This window comes from Camelus ferus, chromosome 9, assembly GCF_009834535.1.
Source record: "Camelus ferus isolate YT-003-E chromosome 9, BCGSAC_Cfer_1.0, whole genome shotgun sequence".
Taxonomy (NCBI): domain Eukaryota; kingdom Metazoa; phylum Chordata; class Mammalia; order Artiodactyla; family Camelidae; genus Camelus; species Camelus ferus.
In genome coordinates, this window is record NC_045704.1 from 30,922,999 (window position 1) to 30,940,483 (window position 17,485).

At 53.0% G+C, this 17,485-nt stretch overlaps 1 protein-coding gene across 9 annotated transcripts in view; it reads left to right on the plus strand.

Moving 5' to 3' along the window:
* ADCY7 (adenylate cyclase 7) overlaps positions 1–17,485 on the plus strand; it is a 61,832-nt gene that overhangs the window by 23,415 nt on the left and 20,932 nt on the right. For 8 of the 9 annotated variants that reach the window (XM_032486270.1, XM_032486272.1, XM_032486273.1 and 5 more), the window contains exons 2-7: positions 10,359–10,794; positions 12,143–12,346; positions 13,619–13,780; positions 14,543–14,692; positions 15,003–15,151; positions 16,161–16,272. In XM_032486270.1, coding sequence (XP_032342161.1) covers positions 10,624–10,794; positions 12,143–12,346; positions 13,619–13,780; positions 14,543–14,692; positions 15,003–15,151; positions 16,161–16,272 — 948 coding nt within the window. In that variant the 5' untranslated portion in view covers positions 10,359–10,623. Of the gene's footprint in view, positions 1–10,241; positions 10,795–12,142; positions 12,347–13,618; positions 13,781–14,542; positions 14,693–15,002; positions 15,152–16,160; positions 16,273–17,485 lie in introns of those variants that run through there. The other variant, XM_032486269.1, reaches the window with a different exon arrangement.

The window sequence follows — 17,485 nt, forward strand, 5'->3', positions numbered from 1 at the left end:
GACAGCTGTGTAGTATTCCATGTGAAGTATGTATTGTGCTTTATCTTCACCAGACTGATAGACATATTGTTTGCAGTGCAATTACAAATAATGCTGCAATGAATAATCTTGTACATACATCATTTCACACATGTGAAAGTGTTTGTAGGATAAATTACTTGCAGTAGGTTTGCTGGGTCAAAAGGTGTGTGCATACATTAGCGACATTGTTAGATATGACTACACTGCCTGCCCCAGAGGTTGTGCTGAATCACACACCTGCCAGGAGCGAGTGTGGGTGTCTATTTCCTCCCCCAGCCTGGCCAACACAGAGATTTATGAAATGCTTGATCTTTGCTTACTGGGTAGGTAAAAATGGTTTTTCATAGTTGTTTTAAATTGCATTTCTCTTATGGGTGAGGTAGCTTCTTTCCAAATGTTTAAGAGCCATTTGTATTGTTTTTCCATGAACTCTGTTCATACTCTTCTCCCATTTTTCTGCTGGGTTATTGGTCTTTTTGATTTGTAGGAACTCTTTACGTATGAGGAAGATTAGCTCCTTGTGATAAGAATTGCAAATGTTTCCATAATCTCTTGCTCATCTTTTGATTTTACTTTTGATAGTTTTTACCATGTAGAAAAAAAATTTTTTTAATGTAATTGAATTTATCAGTCTTTTCATTATGGCTTTTAGGTTTCATGTCAGGTTAGAAAGGACTTATCCACTGCAGCATTATATGAAATTTCTTTCATGAGTTATTGCTCACTTTGGAAATCATCCTGGTATAAATTATGACTCCAGCTTTCTCTCCCTCCTGGGATCTGCTGCCTCTTTAAATAGGTGACTAGCAGTGCAGGAGTTAGAACTTTTTTTTGGAGGGGGAGGTAATTAGGTTTATTTATTTTTATCTATTTTTTTCATTTTTCAGTTATATTAAGTAGAATTGTTACAGTTTGATTGCACATTTCAATATATTGCATGCAAATACGTAGATACAATATACTGCACGTATTTTTTTTTAACTTTACATATATGTACTGATCATTCTTTTCTAAGAACAGATTAGAGCTTTAGCTTTTTAAACTTACATAGTTATCAAAGGAATAAAGCCAACCACAAAATAAGAATCAACAGAATGCAGTAATCCAATCATAAATGACAGTCAAATGTGCTTACACATATTCAAGAAATTGGTGGGGGGAGGGTATAACTCAAGTGGTAGAGTGCATGCTTAGCATACACAAGGTCCTGGGCTCAATCTGCACTACCTCCTCCAAAAATAAATAAATAAACCTAATTACTATCCCCTGTCCCAAAAAACCCCCAACAAACAAAAAAAAGAAATCAATGATCTAAGTTATAAATAATAAGTAGTTCATTTGTGTCCTTATTTTTTTTTTTAAAGATTCTGCATATAAGTGATATCATATGGCATTTTTCTCTTTCTGGCCCACTTCACTTAGAATGATGATCTCCAGGTCCATTCATGTTGCTGCAAATGGCATTATTTTATTCCTTTATGGCTGAATAGTGTTCCATTGTATATGTATGTATGTATGTATGTATGTATGTATGTATGTGTATATATATATATGTATATATATTTATATATGTATATGTACATATATATACCACAACTTCTTTATCCAGTCATCTGTTGATGGACATTTGGGTTATTTCCATGTCTTGGCTATTGTAAATAGTGCTGCTATGAACATTGGGGTGCATGTATCTTTTGGAATTTTATTTTTCTCTAGTATATGTTCAGGAGTGGGATTGCTGGATCATGTGGTAAGTCTATTTTTAGTTTTTTAAGGAACCTCAATACTGTCTTCCATAGTGGCTGCACCAATATACACTTCCACCAGCAGTGTAGGAGGGTTCCCTTTTCTCCACACCTTCTCCAGCATCTATCATTTGTAGACTTTTTAACAGTGGCCATTCTGGCTGGTGTGAGGTGATACATCATTGTAGTTTTTATCTGCATTTCTCTGACAATTAGCGATGCTGAGCATTTTTTCATGTGCCTATTGGCCATTTGTATGTCTTGCTTTGTCAAGCATTGGAGAATTGCTTGTTTAGATCTTCTGCCCATTTTTGGATTGGGTTGCTTGTTTTTTTGATATAAAGGTGTATGAGCTGTTTGTATATTTTGGAAATTAGTCCCTTGTCGGTCACATCATTTGCAAATATTTTTTCACATTCTGTAGGTTGTCTTTTTGTTTTGTTGATGTATCCTTAGCTGTGCGAAAGCTTTTAAGTTTAATTAGATCCCATTTGCCTATTTTTGCTTTTATTTCCATTACTCTGGGAGCTGGTTCAAAAAATATATTCTGTGATTTATGTCTGAGAGTGTTCTGCCTATATTTTCCTCTAGGAGTTTTATAGTATCTGGTCTTACATTTAGGTCTTTAATCCATTTTGAGTTTATTTCTGTACATGGTATTAGGGAATGTTCCAATTTCATTCTTTTACAAGTAGCTGTCCAGTTTTCCCAGCACCACTTATTGAAGAGACTGTCTTTCCTCCATTGTATATTCTTGCCTCCATTGTCATAGATTAATTGACCATATGTGTGTGAGTTTATTTCTGGACTTTCTATCCTGTTCCATTGATCTATGTGTCTGTTTTTGTGCCAGTACCATACTGTTTTGATTACCGTAGCTTTGTAGTGTAGTCTGAAGTCAGGGAGTGTGATTCCTCCAGCTCCGTTCTTCTTTTTCAAGATTGTTTTGGCTATTAGGGGGTCTTTCGTGTTTCCATACAAATTTTAACTTTTTTTGTTCCAGCTCTGTGAAGAATGTCGTTGGTAATTTGATAGGGACTGCATTGAATCTGTAAATTGCCTTGGGCAGTATAGCCATTTTAACAATATTGATTCTTTCAGTCCAAGAATGCAGTATATCTTTCCATTTGTTTATGTCATCTTCAATTTCTTCATCAGTGTCTCAGTTTTCAGAGTACAAGTCTTTTGCCTCCTTGGGTAGGATTATTCCTACCCAGTGCAGGAGGTAAGACTATTTTTGGTGGGGAGGGTAACTAGATTTATCTATTTTTATCTATTTATTTTTTTTAATGGAGATACTGGGGATGGGACCCAGGACCCAGGACCCAGGACCTCATGCATGCTAGGCATGTGCTCTACCACTGAGCTATACCCTCCCCCAGGAATTCAGACTTAAACCTAAGTCCTCCTGGCCCTCTCCAGGGCAGTGGCTACTCTTGATTGTATCTGCTATCCCCAGTGGACCCACCGTCTGGGTGGGCCATGGGAAGCCCACTGCCCTGCCATCCTGGGCAGGGCCAGCACCGCGTGAGGTCTCTGAAGGCCAGCTAGACTTCCGCTTTCTGTTCTTCCTACTGAGGGGAAAGGGGTAAGGAGTGAAGCACGGGCATGAAAGCGTTTTCCTTCTAAAGAGGAACTTAGTGAGGGTAGTACTTAAGGAATGACTCACTAATGATGGGATTTCAGGCAAGAGTGGGGGGAAATATCGCTATCTAGTCAACACTAGGCCCTAGCTGATTGGTCAGTCAGTTAATAAACACTGTTGCCTGAACACACTGAGTGCAGAGCCCTTGTAGACACCTGGGGGAGGGGAGCACTGAGGTGTCTGCCTTCTGAAAGCTTGTGGCTGGAGCTGCTTCCCTTTTAAGAGCCTGGCCTGGTGCCTGGCACACAGAAGGTGTTGGTGCACATCTGCTGAGGGAATGAACGCATGAATCCCTCTCAAGCTGAATGAATGACTGGATGAACTCTTCCCAGGCAGTCACTAACCATCATTAGAACTGGCACAGGAGATAGGAAACCAAATTTATTATCCCTGGCAGCTGGAGCTTTGGGGGTGAGAGCTGACAAGGTGTCTGTGTTTTAGAGGAGAGACCGACTAGGGTAATGCTTATTGCAGAGGAAAAGTGGAAGGGAGAAGTTCAGGAACAAAGAGTAACTCCCTACCCCAGCACTAGATCTAGCCCTCTGGGGCCAGGTGACGACACACAGGCTTTTCAGCTTTTCCTCCGTTCTTGTTTTATGATTCAGCCTCCACTCCCTGCCCAGCCTCAGAGTTCTGACATAGCCACTCCTTTATAAGAGGGGAAGCCGAGGCCCAGACCAGGTACGGGTCGCAGAGCATGTTGGTGGCAGAGCTGGGGCTGGAACACAGGTCTCTGGACCCCGATACTGAGTGGCAGCCTGTGGTCCCGGGGGTTAGGGTAGAGTCAGCCTGGGGGTCCTTGGGGAGCAGGGCTGGCTGGGGGCATAATTATGCTGTTGTGGCTGTTTCCCCTGCCTGGTGGCCTTACAGACTGTCCAGGCTGTGGGGAGATATCGAGTCCTTGGGGGCTCTGCCTTTTTGCACTCTGTCTGTCCTGTTGGGGCTTCCTGGTTGGGCTTCCCCAGCTCTAGGAATTGCCCCTTCCTTCTGGGCTCATTTGCTGTTTTATCCTCACAAACTTGGCCTGTCAGTTGTGAGGACCTGCGCCTCACTCTCCCCCCAGCTTGGGTATCAGCACCCCAGTTTACCGATGAGGAAATTGAGGCCCAGAGTGTGAGAGACTTTGCCATTCATATGGCCAAGGGTAGCAGAGATGGGATGTGAACCCAGCCTCCTCCCTCCCGGGTACAGCTTACCTGGGGAAAGGTGTGATGCAGCAGGTGCTTCCTGTTCAGAGAGAGACCCTTTCATCTGGTTTCATCCTCTTCTACTCAGCCTCCTCGCCTTCCTCACCAAAGCTGCCCGGCCTGCTTTTCCCCACCTTTCTGCCCAGTTCAGGATTGTAGCTGGTTGACTCACCCCTCTATCCACCTGTCCCACAAGCATCAGCTGGGCCCCAGCTGCAGGACACAGTCACAGATCCCATGACAGCTGGGTGAGCAGTTGCTGGGATGTTTGACAGGTGTCTCGGAGCGGAGACATGCCTGGGAGAGAAGGGTGTGGGGCGTGAGGTCAGGCCCTGGCATGAGCTAAGGCATGGAGAGACCCTTAGCCCTTGATGTTTCCTGGGTGCCCCTTTGTGCCAGGCCTGGGCTGGGCAGAGCAGCTGCTGGCTCTCCTTCACAGAGATGCAGGTCCCTGAGGGAGGTGGCACTAACTGAGACTCCCTCAGCAAAGGAAAAATCTGCCAGTGACCCAGCCCACCAAGTGCTGGGTAGGCCTGGTGGGTGAGACTGTGCTTGTGGGTTCCTGGGGGCAGCAGTATGGTCACCTGAGTGGGGTATGGGCACAGGGTCCACCCTGAGTGGGGCCTCTCCTCTCCTTAGGCTTGCCTGCCCCACCCCCCACCCCCCAAGGCCTCACTTCCCCTTTCTGGGGCTGGTACAGCTCCGGGCCTGCCAGGGCAGGGTCAAAGGAAACCAGACTGGGTTCCTGCCAGTACTGCTTGGGTGAGGAAGTGGGTACTCTGTCTGTGTCTGTGAAAGCTGGGGTGGACTAGACTCCCCCAGGGGTGTGGTGGGGCTGGGGCTGCTGCCAGATCAGCCGGTTCTGCTGGAAAAAGATTTCCTGAGCACCCCTGAGGGCCCAGTTTTGCAGTCATAGTTTGAGGTCCCAGCCCCCTATTTCCAGCAGTTCTTATGGCTGAGAAACTTGGAATCTGCCTATCAGTATTTGGCAAGAAGACCCCAGTCCTGTCTTGGTTGCAAAGAAGGGAGAAGATGGTGTATGTGGGTAGCTCAGAGGGCTTCCTGGAGGAAGAGGCCCTCCTGGATCTTGCTGGCTGCGAGGAGGCTCCCTGGCACGGTTGCCTGACCTTGCCTCTCTAAGGCAGAGGGAGTTTCCTTGATGAGGTCCACTTTGTCCCCACCCTCTGCACTTGGCCTTGAGGAGGGAGGGCAGGAAGGGGTTGGCATTTTGAGATGTTACATGTTCTGTGGATGTCAGCACCATGCAGGTGAAGGGCAGGACCCTGGATGACCTGTATTCACCCTGTATTCTCTCTTTTACTAGCTGTGTGACCTTGGGCAAGTGATTGAACCTCTCTGTGCCTCATTCCCACATCCATAAAACAGACGCAGTAGTCATCCTCACCTATGGGACAGGGGTGCGGATTTAAAGAGACTACAGTGCTAGGCATGCAGTAAGCACTCAGTAGATTTTGTTTAGGGCATCATTTGCCCCACTCAGTCACAGCCTCTGGGACTCCAGGGGCTCAGAGCCCACCAGGACAGCTTGTGGAAGAGGAGCTTGATTCCCTTGGTATCAGTTTCTCCCTAAGCATACCCTGGGCTCCCTAATTCCTCCCATAGGGCCACTGGGGGTCACTGGAGGCCCCTGGAGAGGACTTGGGGCGCCCCCTGCCCTGCCTCCTGTGGCCCTGGGCCTCCTGCTGCCCTGCTGCCTGGGTCTTCTGTGGTCTGGCCTGGCCTGAGCTGTGCAGTCTGGGACACAGTGACAGAGGGGACATGGGGTGGGCATGGGGGGAGGGTTCCCCTCCCTGGCCCAGCCCCCTTGCAGGGGGTCTTAGCCAGGACTGGCTGCGTCTGCAGGGGCCCACTCCCACCTCTGAGCTAACTCCCCCTGACTCTGGTCTCATCAAGGGGCCATGAGGGCTTTCTGGACACAGCAAACTGGGAGGCCCAACATGGACCTTGGGACTCTTGGTTGCAAGGGCCAGAAGCTCACACTGGCTTCAGCTGTGAGGTGCATTGATTATCCCATACAAGTAAATGTCTGGGGGTCGCTTGAGCCCCTGGCAGAACTGGATCCAGGGGCTCAGGGGTTAGGTTCAGGACACTGTCTCTCTCCAGGTCTCTGCATGGGCTTTGGTCTCAGGTGGCCACTCAGATGGCTGCTAGCAGCTCCAGGGCATCTCTTCCCCGTATCAACAGAAGTCCCAGGAAGGATTCTCACTGGCTTGGTTTTGGTCACATGTCCATCCTTGAACCAGTCGAGGGGGCTTGGGAGAGACTGTGCTGGTGAGCCAGACCTGGGTCACATGGCCCCTGAACCAGGGACTGAGAAGGTGGGAAAGGACAATGCCCAGCAAAAGCAGGAAACACCCTTCCAACTGGACCCACTCTTCCGTGAGATGGGGCTGCTCTCCTGCCAGAGTTCTCGTGAGGTGTAAGTGACAGTGAAGGAACTTTGGGACCAGTCCCCCCAGGTGAAGGGGCCTCAGTGTCTCTGCTCTTGGTTTTTGGAGTTCAGACAAGACAAGCGGGGTGGGGGTGAGGGAGCGACAGGCAGACTTAGCTTGACCTCAGGGAGGACTTACAGCCAGAGTGGTGCCCAGTGCTGGGAAGACTGCCCTGAGAGGTGATGAGCTCCCCGTCACTGAGGCGTGCTGGCTGAGGCTGCAGGAGCATTTGTTGGAGACGTGGCAAAGGAGTTCCTTCATCCAGGGCTTCAGACGGGCCCTCCCAGTTGCCAGCTGAGTTGGCAAGAAGAACTGGTGATGGGACAGAGGGACATTGAAACTGTCCCTAGCAGAGGGGGCCTCTGGGTCTCATTTTGAGGGTGGCTCCTGGAGAGGGGCTGGTTCTGTGGAGATGCCTGTTGGTGCTGGGTCATCTCCAGGAGGGAGAAATGCAGTCTTTCCTCCCTGCCCTGCCTTGTGCTGCTCTGTTTGTTCCAGCAGCTGGACGAGGTCCCTGGGTGTGCTGAAGTCTCTGTGTCCAGTGCTGTCCAGTTCTGTCCATTGTCCACCTCCTGTCCTGCCTGCCGTTGCCCAGGAAGTGGCCTAATTAGATCACTGAGAGGAGTGTTTACCAGGCCTGGATTCCCACAGACCCTCGGGAACATTTTGCCAGGTCCCACTCTCTCCATGCCTGGCTCAGCCAGGTTTTTTGTGCCTGGAAGGGCAGGTCGGCATCTGGGGATGAAAGGCTGTGAGGTGCACGTGTGCTTGTGCATGTCCTGGCCATGCCTAGTTCTGGCCTCGGAGCTTTGCCTAGGGGATGGAGCAGCTGTGGGGCGTTGCCCTGGCCCCTTGGGGTTTGGGATTTCTCAGCCTGGCAGTCCTTGTGCACTGGTGTTTGGCATCTGGCCAGAGGGACAGGCAGTGTTGTGTATACTTTGGGCAACTGGTTCAGTCCCCAGGAGCTGCTGCTTCTGGAAGGAGCTCCGTGGGGGAAGTCTTTCTCAGTTCAGTGAGACAGCGAGATTGGGCCGGGAAGCCCTGGTTTGGGAGCTGGCTGACCTGCCTAGGTTTGAGTCCCAGCCCTTCTACCAACCAGCTCCAGCTGTGTGATCGTAGTCAAGTCACTCTACCTCTTTGGATTCACTTCTGTGTCTGTAAAATGGCTGTGACACCTTGGCCTTAGCAGGCTGTGAAGGGGAGAGTAGAGATGTGTGTGTGTGTGTGCAGGCACCTGGTGGAACAGCATTACAGCTGTTCTAGGGGTGCCCTGGAGTGGGGGCTTCTTAGGGCGGGGGCCTTCTCTTATTTTGTGAACTCTTTAGCACAGGGCTGGTCCTACATCATTAGTGCTCAAAAAATGCCTCAGAGGGGTGGGAATAGCTCAGTGGTAGAGCACATGCTTAGCATGCAGAAGGCCCTGGGTTCAATCCCCAGTACCACCACTAAAAGATTAGTTTAAAAAATGTTTAAAAATGCCTCTTGTGGAACAAAGACTGGTAGGTGAAGATTTAGAGGTGGCACTCTAACGAGTAGGCTGCACCACTCAAATTTTAAAATTTAGCTGCCAGCATTTGAAAATTTGTGTTTCATGTAGGAAACAGATTTGTAGCTTGTCCAAGCACTTTGGACACTTTGGCAGCCCTGGCCCAACCCCCCAGGGTTGCCTGGATTAAACAGGTAGTTGCCAAGGCTTGTGGACACCTGCCTGGGCCTAGAGGGAGCAGAGGGGCCAGAACTTCGGGCAAACAGCCCCTTGCTCCTCCCTCAAACACGTGTTTTTTTTCCATTTTGTTCCTGGGTTTTGTGGAGTAGGAGCTCCCAGATGGAATAGTGCTGCAGGTGGCTCCTGGATCTGAGGTGGCCCCGGGTTACCCAAGGCAGCTGGCATTCACTGGAGGGGGGGGCTTCACTCAGTTGCTGTGACTCTGGGTACCCCACTATTCTGCCTTTGGGGGCTCTGGACTGACTTTCCATTGCAGCTTCCACAGGTGGTTATTTGCATCCTTTGTAATTGCCCTGAGCTTCCTCATGTCTTATGGGCTCCCTGCCCTCTGCCACCTGCCCTGTCCTGGTTCCTATCTCTGAGGCAGGCCTGGAGTATGTCGAGGGGGTGCTGGATTCCCCATCCAGGGCTGCTCCCTTGACACAAAGTTCCCCCTGGGAATATGGCAGCCACCCCAAGCCCCAGTTGCTGCATGTAGGGATCGCACATTTTTTGGGTAACTTTCTCTCCCTGGAGACTGGGAGCCTTAGAGAGGGAGAGAGAGCCAGCCTGGCACACAGGAGGTATAGTGGGCCTGGTGTGCCACAGGCATGATTAACAATCCTTTTGGGAATAAATGAATGAGCAAATAAATGAATGGTGCTGTGCAAAGAAGGAGCCCCTCTGGGCTGAGCATCAAAAGCCTGGGGTCTGCTCTCAACTTCATCATAAAAGGTCCATCCACTGTGTTCTTCTCTGAGGTTCAGTTTCTTCTTCTATGAAGCAGTGCTTGAAAACATCTTGAATTCTTGTTACTGAGCCCTTTTTATAAAATTTCAGTCTTACGTGGAAGTGTAACATAATATGAATGCAAGAGGGATGCTCTGGGTGAAGGAGGCATTAGAGTCTGAGACACAGGACTCACTAAAAGGCCCCAGTCATTGAGTGAATGTGGTCTTGGCATGAGGACCATTGGAACAGAAGAAAACCTGCAAACAGAATTCACATGCACAGTCACTTGACTTAGGACAAAGGTGGCTCCACTGAAAGTCTTCATGGAAGGATTGTGGCTTCACTAAAAGCTGCTGGGATAATTAGATATCCATTCAGAAAAAAGAAAAGCAGCTTGATCCCTCCCTGCCTCACACCATACGCAAGAATTCCTTGAGATGGATCAGAGCCCTACACGTGAAAGTAAAACAGTCAGTGCTGTTCAGTGGCAGTTTCTGGAAGACAGAAGGGTGCTGTATCTGCACTGCCCAATATGGTAGCCATTCTCTGCATGTGGCTGTTGAGCAGTTGAGATGTGACTGGTGTGGCTGAGGGACCGAATTTTTTATTTCACTTTAAATCAACTTGAGTTTAATTTTAAAGTTAAATTTAAGTTAATTTTAGGTAGCCATGAGTGGCTAGTGGCTACCATATTGAACAGTACAGTTATAGGAAACACCAGGGAACTAGCCTTCTGACTTCAGGGTGGGCGGAATTTTAAACACGACCTAAGAGGTTTGGGTTCAGGTTGATAAATCAGACCTGGGGCTGTGAGGCCTGGCCCTGCTCTCCAGTCCAGGTCAAATCCTGGTTTGCTTTGTGTCTCGGCAGAGCGGAGGACTCCGTGTGTCTGTTGAATCGGTCCTGGATGCAAAGGAAGATGCCGTCGGTGCAGTGAGCGCAGCCTGGGAGCTGAGGCAGGGCAGGCCCCACGTGCCCATGGAGCTGCAGGCTGAGGGGGCGCCTCCCCAGCCCCGCCTGCTGGGCTCGGAGAGTCTGGAGGCCTAGGCACATGGGGTGGGTGTCGGCAGACAGATGCTCCCCAGGCCCCAGGGTGTCCTGAGTGGACTGCTAGGCGGTGTACCAAAGGTGGAGGATGCCGACCAAGGGGCGCTACTTCCTCAACGAGGGCGAGGAGGGCCCCGACCAGGATGCACTCTACGAGAAGTACCGTCTCACCAGCCAGCACGGGCCGCTGCTGCTCACGCTCCTGCTGGTGGCTGTCACTGCCTGCATCGCCCTCATTGTCATCGCCTTCAGCTACGGGGTACGTGAGGGCAGCCGTGGGCAGAGCGGGCTTCTCTGGGCTCAGCTCTGATGCTTTGTACCTGTGAGGCCTTGGGCAAGCCTCTGTCTTCTTTAAGCCTGAGTTTCTGCAGCTGTGAAGTGCTGTGGGGAATATTTAGGCTGGAGGAAGACACATTTTTTATTTTTATTTTTAAGTCTGGAAGTGGTTTTAGATGTGACATTAATCTGGCCAAATAAATTACCCTCACTTTTCTCCACAATGAACTTTGATTCTATTGAAGGCCTAGGTCAGGGCTGGCCTGTGTGTCATTGCTGCCACTTCCAGTACCATGGCAGACATCATGAATCAATCCCCGCACTCCTTCTCCCAGATCCTGGCTGTGGTCTCAGAATCCTTCTCATCACAGCTATTGAGGCAGATGCCACTAATATCATCTCTGATCTAGGCCTTGCCCTGCTACAGCCATTCCCTGTGTGTGGCTGTTGAGCACTTGACATGTGGCTAGTATGACCGAGGAACTGAATTCTTAACTTTATTTTTAATTAGTGGAAACTTAATTTTGAATAGGCGCATGTGGCTAGTGGCTACTGTGTGGGACAGTAAAGTTCTAGAAGAGGACATCAGAGACTAGAGGGTGTTGGCAGGGTGATAGGTGTAAGGGGACCAGCATCCAGTATGTGCTCCGTCAGTGCTACCTGTTTCTCTGTGGATATAAACCCAAGGACATTTGTTCTGTCACTCAGCACATAGGTGCTAAGCACCCACTGCGTGCTGGCCCCCAAATCAGTCTCTGTCTGCATGGAGTTCAGGGGCCCCTGGGGGAAACCAGGTGCTGTCCAGCTGAGAATCATCTTTCTTGTTACCCTCCGCCCCCCTAGTGTCACCTCTGTACCCTTCCTCAGCTCTTCCCCTGTCTGGGACACCTTTGGTCATTATTTCCTCAAACAATCATTCATTCTTTAAGAGTCAGGATCAGTGGCCTCTCCTCCAGGAGGCTTTGCTCCTGTGCTCTTGTACCTGTCCCCTGCAGGTGTGCACAGAGCCCCTCGGAATCCGGGGAGGCCTGATGGAGGGGAGTGGGGAGGGAGAGCATCACAGTGCTGGGCTGGGCTGGGAAGGATGCTTAGGACCCTGTAGACGACTGGGGAAAGGTGGTGGTGAAGGCGCCTCTAGTAGAGGCAACAGCACAAAGCTTGAGGTAAGAAAGAACCTGATGTTTAGAGGGAGGTTGGACACCACGCATGTGAAGGAAGCCACAGGTTACCCTGCTCAGGGGCTGGACAGGCTAACCTGGCAGGCTTTCTGGAGGAGGTGACACCCCAGTGGGGAGTGCCATGGCATTTCTGTGCATGTTTGCCCCAACCAGGAACCCTCGGAACACCAGGCTGTCCTGGGGACGGCGTTCTTGGCACTTGCTGTGTTTGTGGCTCTCTACGTGCTGGTGTATGTTGAATGTCTCGTCCGGCAGTGGCTCAGGGCCTCGGCGCTGCTCGTCTGGGCCTGCCTTGTGACACTGGGCTACATGCTGGTGTTCGATGCATGGATGAAGAAGGCCTGTGCGTGGGAGCAGGTAACAGGGCGGGGCCCTAGCATCCCTGGGAGTTGGATGCCGCCAGCCAGTTGTGCACTTAGTAACTCCTGGCCTCTCTGGGCGTCAGGTCCCTCTGGAGCCCGGGTCTGCATTGGGTGTGCCAGCCACGGGCCCTTCCCTCTCTGTGGGCTGTGGCTCTGTGGCTGAGGATGGTCCTGGGCTGGGCTTGGGCTGGGCTGGGAAGGATGCTTAGGACCCTGTAGGCGACTGGGGAAAGGTGGTGGTGAAGGCGCCCCTAGTAGAGGCCACAGCACAAAGCCTGAGGTAAGAAAGAACCTGATGTTTGGGGGAGGTTGGACACCACCCATGTGGAGGAAGCCACAGGTGACCCTGCTCAGGGCAGGCTGGCTCTTGTTCTCAGCTCTGTGCTGATAAGTGGGGGGAGGTGGGAGGAGTGTCCACTCTGGCTGTGGCATTTCTGGAAATGACACATCTCCGACTCAGAGCGGCAGAAAGGCAGAATTGGCTCATGTCCAGGAAGGGCCCAGGGGTCAGTCCTGGCGCTCCAGCAGGATGGCCGGGTCCTGGTTTCTCTCGGCTCTGCTTTCCTCTGTGCTGTTTCATTCCTGGGCGGGGCAGAGATGGCCACAGTGCCTCCAGGCTGCCCGACTGGCAGCCTCCCCAGCTCAGCTGAAAGGAGGAGCCCTTTCTCAACTAGCTTGAGTCGCACTGGCTGGCCTGGATCATGGGCCCAGCTCTGGATGGTTGCTGTCACCAAGGGGTAGCCCCCTCTGACCGGTGGGACTGAGGTGGGGTGAGGCTCTTGGAAGCTCGGGGGAAGGTGCTGTTCCCAGAAGGTGGCGAGTGCAGGGCAGGCAGGAGAGCCACAGCCAGTGAGAGTGGACGGGGCAGGTGGGGCTGCATTGCTGGAGGTGGCAGGTGAGCCGGGCCTGCCTCAGCCTTCTAGAGGTTACCATTCCTGCGGAGGAAGAGCGGCAGACAGTGGGTCACGAGAGCTGAGGAGGTTGGGCCTTGGCCAAGGAAATGATGCTGGCTGGGTGGATTTTGACTTTTTCTTATTCTATTGTGTCTTTCACTGCCCCTCACCACACAGGGTGGGGGGAAGGGGCCGACCTGAGGGCTGAGAGTAGAGGGCACCTGCGGCCTGGACTGGCTGCGGAGGACTCAGCGTGCAGGCTTCTGGGGCTGAGCCCGGAAGACAAGAGGCAGCAGGGCGATCCCGGCCCAGCCCTGGGCTGTGTCCTGGTGGGGGCGGCGTGGCGGGCTGCGCTCATGACACCCCGCCCGCAGGTGCCCTTCTTCCTGTTCATCGTCTTCGTGGTGTACACACTGCTGCCCTTCAGCATGCAGGGCGCCATCGTGGCGGGCCTTGTCTCCAGCACCTCCCACCTCCTGGTGCTCGGCGCTCTGATGGGGGCCTTCACCACGCCCAGTGTCCAGCTGGGGCTGCAGGTGAGGGGTGTGGCGGGGGTCTGGGCGTGGGGGCCGGCGGAGGCCTTTGGGTGGCTGTGGTTTGGGCTGAGGGCAGTCACGGCCCAAGTGAGTGATTTGAGGCCTTGGACAGAGGTGTTCGCAGACACACAGCCTCAAGGCCAGGCGCCCTGCCCTGCAGCCTTGTCTTTGCTGGCCTACGGTACCCTGGAGGCTCAGTCCCTCACTCGAGCCCTGCCCCTTGGGCCTCCCTGAGTCCAGAGCACTGCTGTCAGGTGAGGCCCTGCTCCCGAGCTTTCACCTGTCACCCCAGAGCTCCATCCAGACAGGGCCTGTCTTGTGTCTCTATGTTGCATGATGTGAATAAATCATGGTGTCTTACAGATGTGACTTCCCCCTGACCTGGCCTGGTGTCTGGTCTGGGAGGCAGAGGCCGGAGCTCGGGGCAGCCAGCGCAGCGCTGTGTCTTCTGGGCTCTGAGCTGTGTAAGGGGACGTGCTCCTGCCTCCCCGGAAGTGGCTGGCTCCTCCAGCCTCTGGGGCACGAGCCCTTCTACACCAGGGAATGCCTGGCAGATGCCAAGACAGGCCTAAGTCCTGGTGCTGTTACCACTGTGACTCCCTGGGCCACCAGCCCCTGTTTAGGCTGCAGGTTCCCTGCCTGCCCCGAGTGGACTGGAGGCTAGGGAATGGGGAGCGGGTGCCATCACCAGCCCTCCAGGGGGACCAGTGTCCCGGGGGCCTGGCCCGGGCCAGATCTGAGCCCTGCTTGGTCTGCCCGCAGCTGCTGGCCAATGCTGTGGTCTTCCTGTGCGGGAATCTCACGGGCGCCTTCCACAAGCACCAGATGCAGGACGCCTCCCGCGACCTCTTCACCTACACTGTGAAGTGCATCCAGATCCGGCGTAAGCTGCGCATCGAGAAACGCCAGCAGGTGGGGACCCACCTCCCCCTGAGCCACAGCCAGGCCCTGCCCGCCCTCAGCCATCACCCAGGCCCCACACCCGGCGTCCCTTCTCTGAGGACGTGCTCATTGAACAGCATCTGTGTGGGGCACGTGGCTGGAGACCTATGCCGGCCTCACCTTGGGGGCCGCTGGGGACATGGGAGGGTGTGTGCCCACCCGGTTGATGGCAGGATGTAGGCCAGTGGTGTTGTGGGGCGTGGCGGGCAGAGTGGCAGGAGGGCAGAGAGGACGGAGGTCGCTTGGGGCCTGACGCCGCCCGCCTGTGCCCCGTGTGCAGGAGAACCTTCTGCTGTCCGTGCTGCCGGCCCACATCTCCATGGGCATGAAGCTAGCCATCATCGAGCGGCTCAAGGAGCACGGGGACCGCCACTACCTGCCCGACAACAACTTCCACAGCCTTTACGTCAAGCGGCACCAGAACGTCAGGTGGGCGGCCGGCTGGGCCCGTGCGCACTGTCTCCTGGGGAGTCTCGGGCAGGTGGCCCCCTGCCCTCCTACCAGGAGGCCAGGCCCCAGCCCACACAGGGACTGGGGGGAGGTAATCCAGGCTTCTCTCTGGGCCTCGGTCCTCCTACTCATTTCCCCAGGGGGGGTGGGGTCAGATTAGATTGGTTTCTGGGGACATCTACCACCCCCTCAAATTGTTAAACTCTGAGCACAAACACGACTATTGAGAAGAAAAGGGTCTTTTCAGATGATTCTCAAAGGGCACAGGTCCCCCAAAAGGAGATGAAGCCCCCCTAAATCTCGGTGGCTGCCAGGGGCCCTTGACGCCTGTCTTTGATTGAATCGAAGGGGCTGTTGGAGCTTGGCTGTGCCGGCCTAAGGGAGGTGTGGCTGTAGGTGCTGTGAGCTCCCCCTGCTCCTCTGCCTGGAGGTCCTCTGCCTGGCCCGCTGCCTCTGTGCTGTGGACCATCCAGGACTGCAGACTTAGAGCTGGGAGATCTGGTGCAGATTGCAGCTCTGGCTTCCCAACAAGTCTTAATCTCCCTGAGCTTCAATTTGCGCATCTGTAGATTAGGGGTCCTATACGGTCAGTGTGAGGACTAGATGTGCGAAAGTGCTGGGTGTGGAAGTCGGCTGGAGGGAGTGTGGGGTCGCATCTTACCAGGGCTTTAGTTCTGAAGTCTGCACAGAGGTTAAGTCCAGGTATGGGGAAGGAGGGAAGTCCCAGGGTGCTGGAGAATCCGCAGGTAAGGGCACCGTTCAGTCATCTGCAGCAAGGGCTCTGAAGGGACTGAGGGCTCCAAAGGGCCCCCACAAACTGGAGTTTGCTTTAACGTGAAGCCTCTGGAACTTTAATTCGTCTTTATGGCCAGAGCTTCTCTTCCATCCCTGTGGAGACTGAGGGCTCACAGGGGTGTTTGGATACAGGGCTGGCGGATGCTCAGGGGCTCCGCTGGCCCTGACTCCCACTGGCCCCACCCCATCCCAGCATCCTCTACGCTGACATCGTGGGCTTCACACAGCTGGCCAGCGACTGCTCCCCCAAGGAGTTAGTGGTGGTGCTGAACGAGCTCTTTGGCAAGTTCGACCAGATCGCCAAGGTGAGCCTGCCGACCTGTGCTCCCTCCCCTCTGCTGATGGTAAAGTCAGAAGCCCCTGCACCACATCCATGGGATGTCCCATACCCAGCACTATGCTGAGATCGGCATGGGGAGGTCTGGGCTGAATTTTAGCCTTCAGTCAGCAAATGCTTCTGAACGCTCCATGGTTGAAGTGGGGGTTGAGTGGTGGCCGAGGCTGCCAGGATCCTGTCCCCCAGAGTGTGAGATCACTAGGGAGACTGACAGTACACACCAGGGAATGCATGGGGACTCGGGAGCTCCGGAAGGCTGCCTGGACGAGGAGATGGCTCCATCCTCACTATGCAAGGTGAGCAGCCTCAGCCTCCCCTAGAGGCATTGGAGGCCTGTGGAATGCCAGGCCTCAACTAGAATGTGCCTTTTGGCAAGATCGCAGGTGAATAGTATGCACGTTAAAGTTTGAGAAACCTTAAAAAAGACCTGAAGAGGAAAGGGAACAATGTTATGGGCAGAGGGAACAGCATAGAAAGCCTGGAGAAGAAAGCAAGCTCTGTTTGCCCACGCAGTGAAAGCGGCTCAGTGTGACTGGGACAGAGTGTGAAGGGGGCAAGGTCACAAGGTCAGACATGCAAGGACTTGAGGGCTGAGGTGAGGAGTGGGACTTAACCTGAGGACCCTGGGGAGAGTAGCAGGGGAGGGCATTGGGCAAGGAGAGTCTCCAGGGTACAGCCAGGGTGGGAGAGGTCTGGAGACCAGACGGGGCTGAGCTGGGATCTTACTGTTTTGTCTTCATGAGCAGCACCCAGCTCAGGGTGTGTGTGTGCATGTGTGCGCGCACGTGTATTGGGGGGGAGGGGCCTCAGTTATTCATTAATTTACTGCATGGTCCCAGGACGCACTGAGTGGCAGCCCTGGACTCACGTGGGCCTTGGGCTGCCCTAAAGTTGCTCCCTGGCCTATGTGCTGTGTGGTTTGAAGAGGGTATGGGGGTGGGACTGGGGAGTGCCTAGCCCAGCCCCCGGGGGTCAAAGGCTTCCTGGAAGTGGTGGCCACTAAGTAGAGACCCAAGTGTAAGATTTAGGGCAGTGGCTTTCCATCCTGGCTGCATGTTTGAATCCCATGGAAGGCTTAAATAAATCACCAGTACTTATGCCCACACCCTTGACAGTTTATAAGAGCCATCCAAGTGACTCCGTGCGTGGAAATCAATGGTCTAGAACCTGATGGGAGGCAA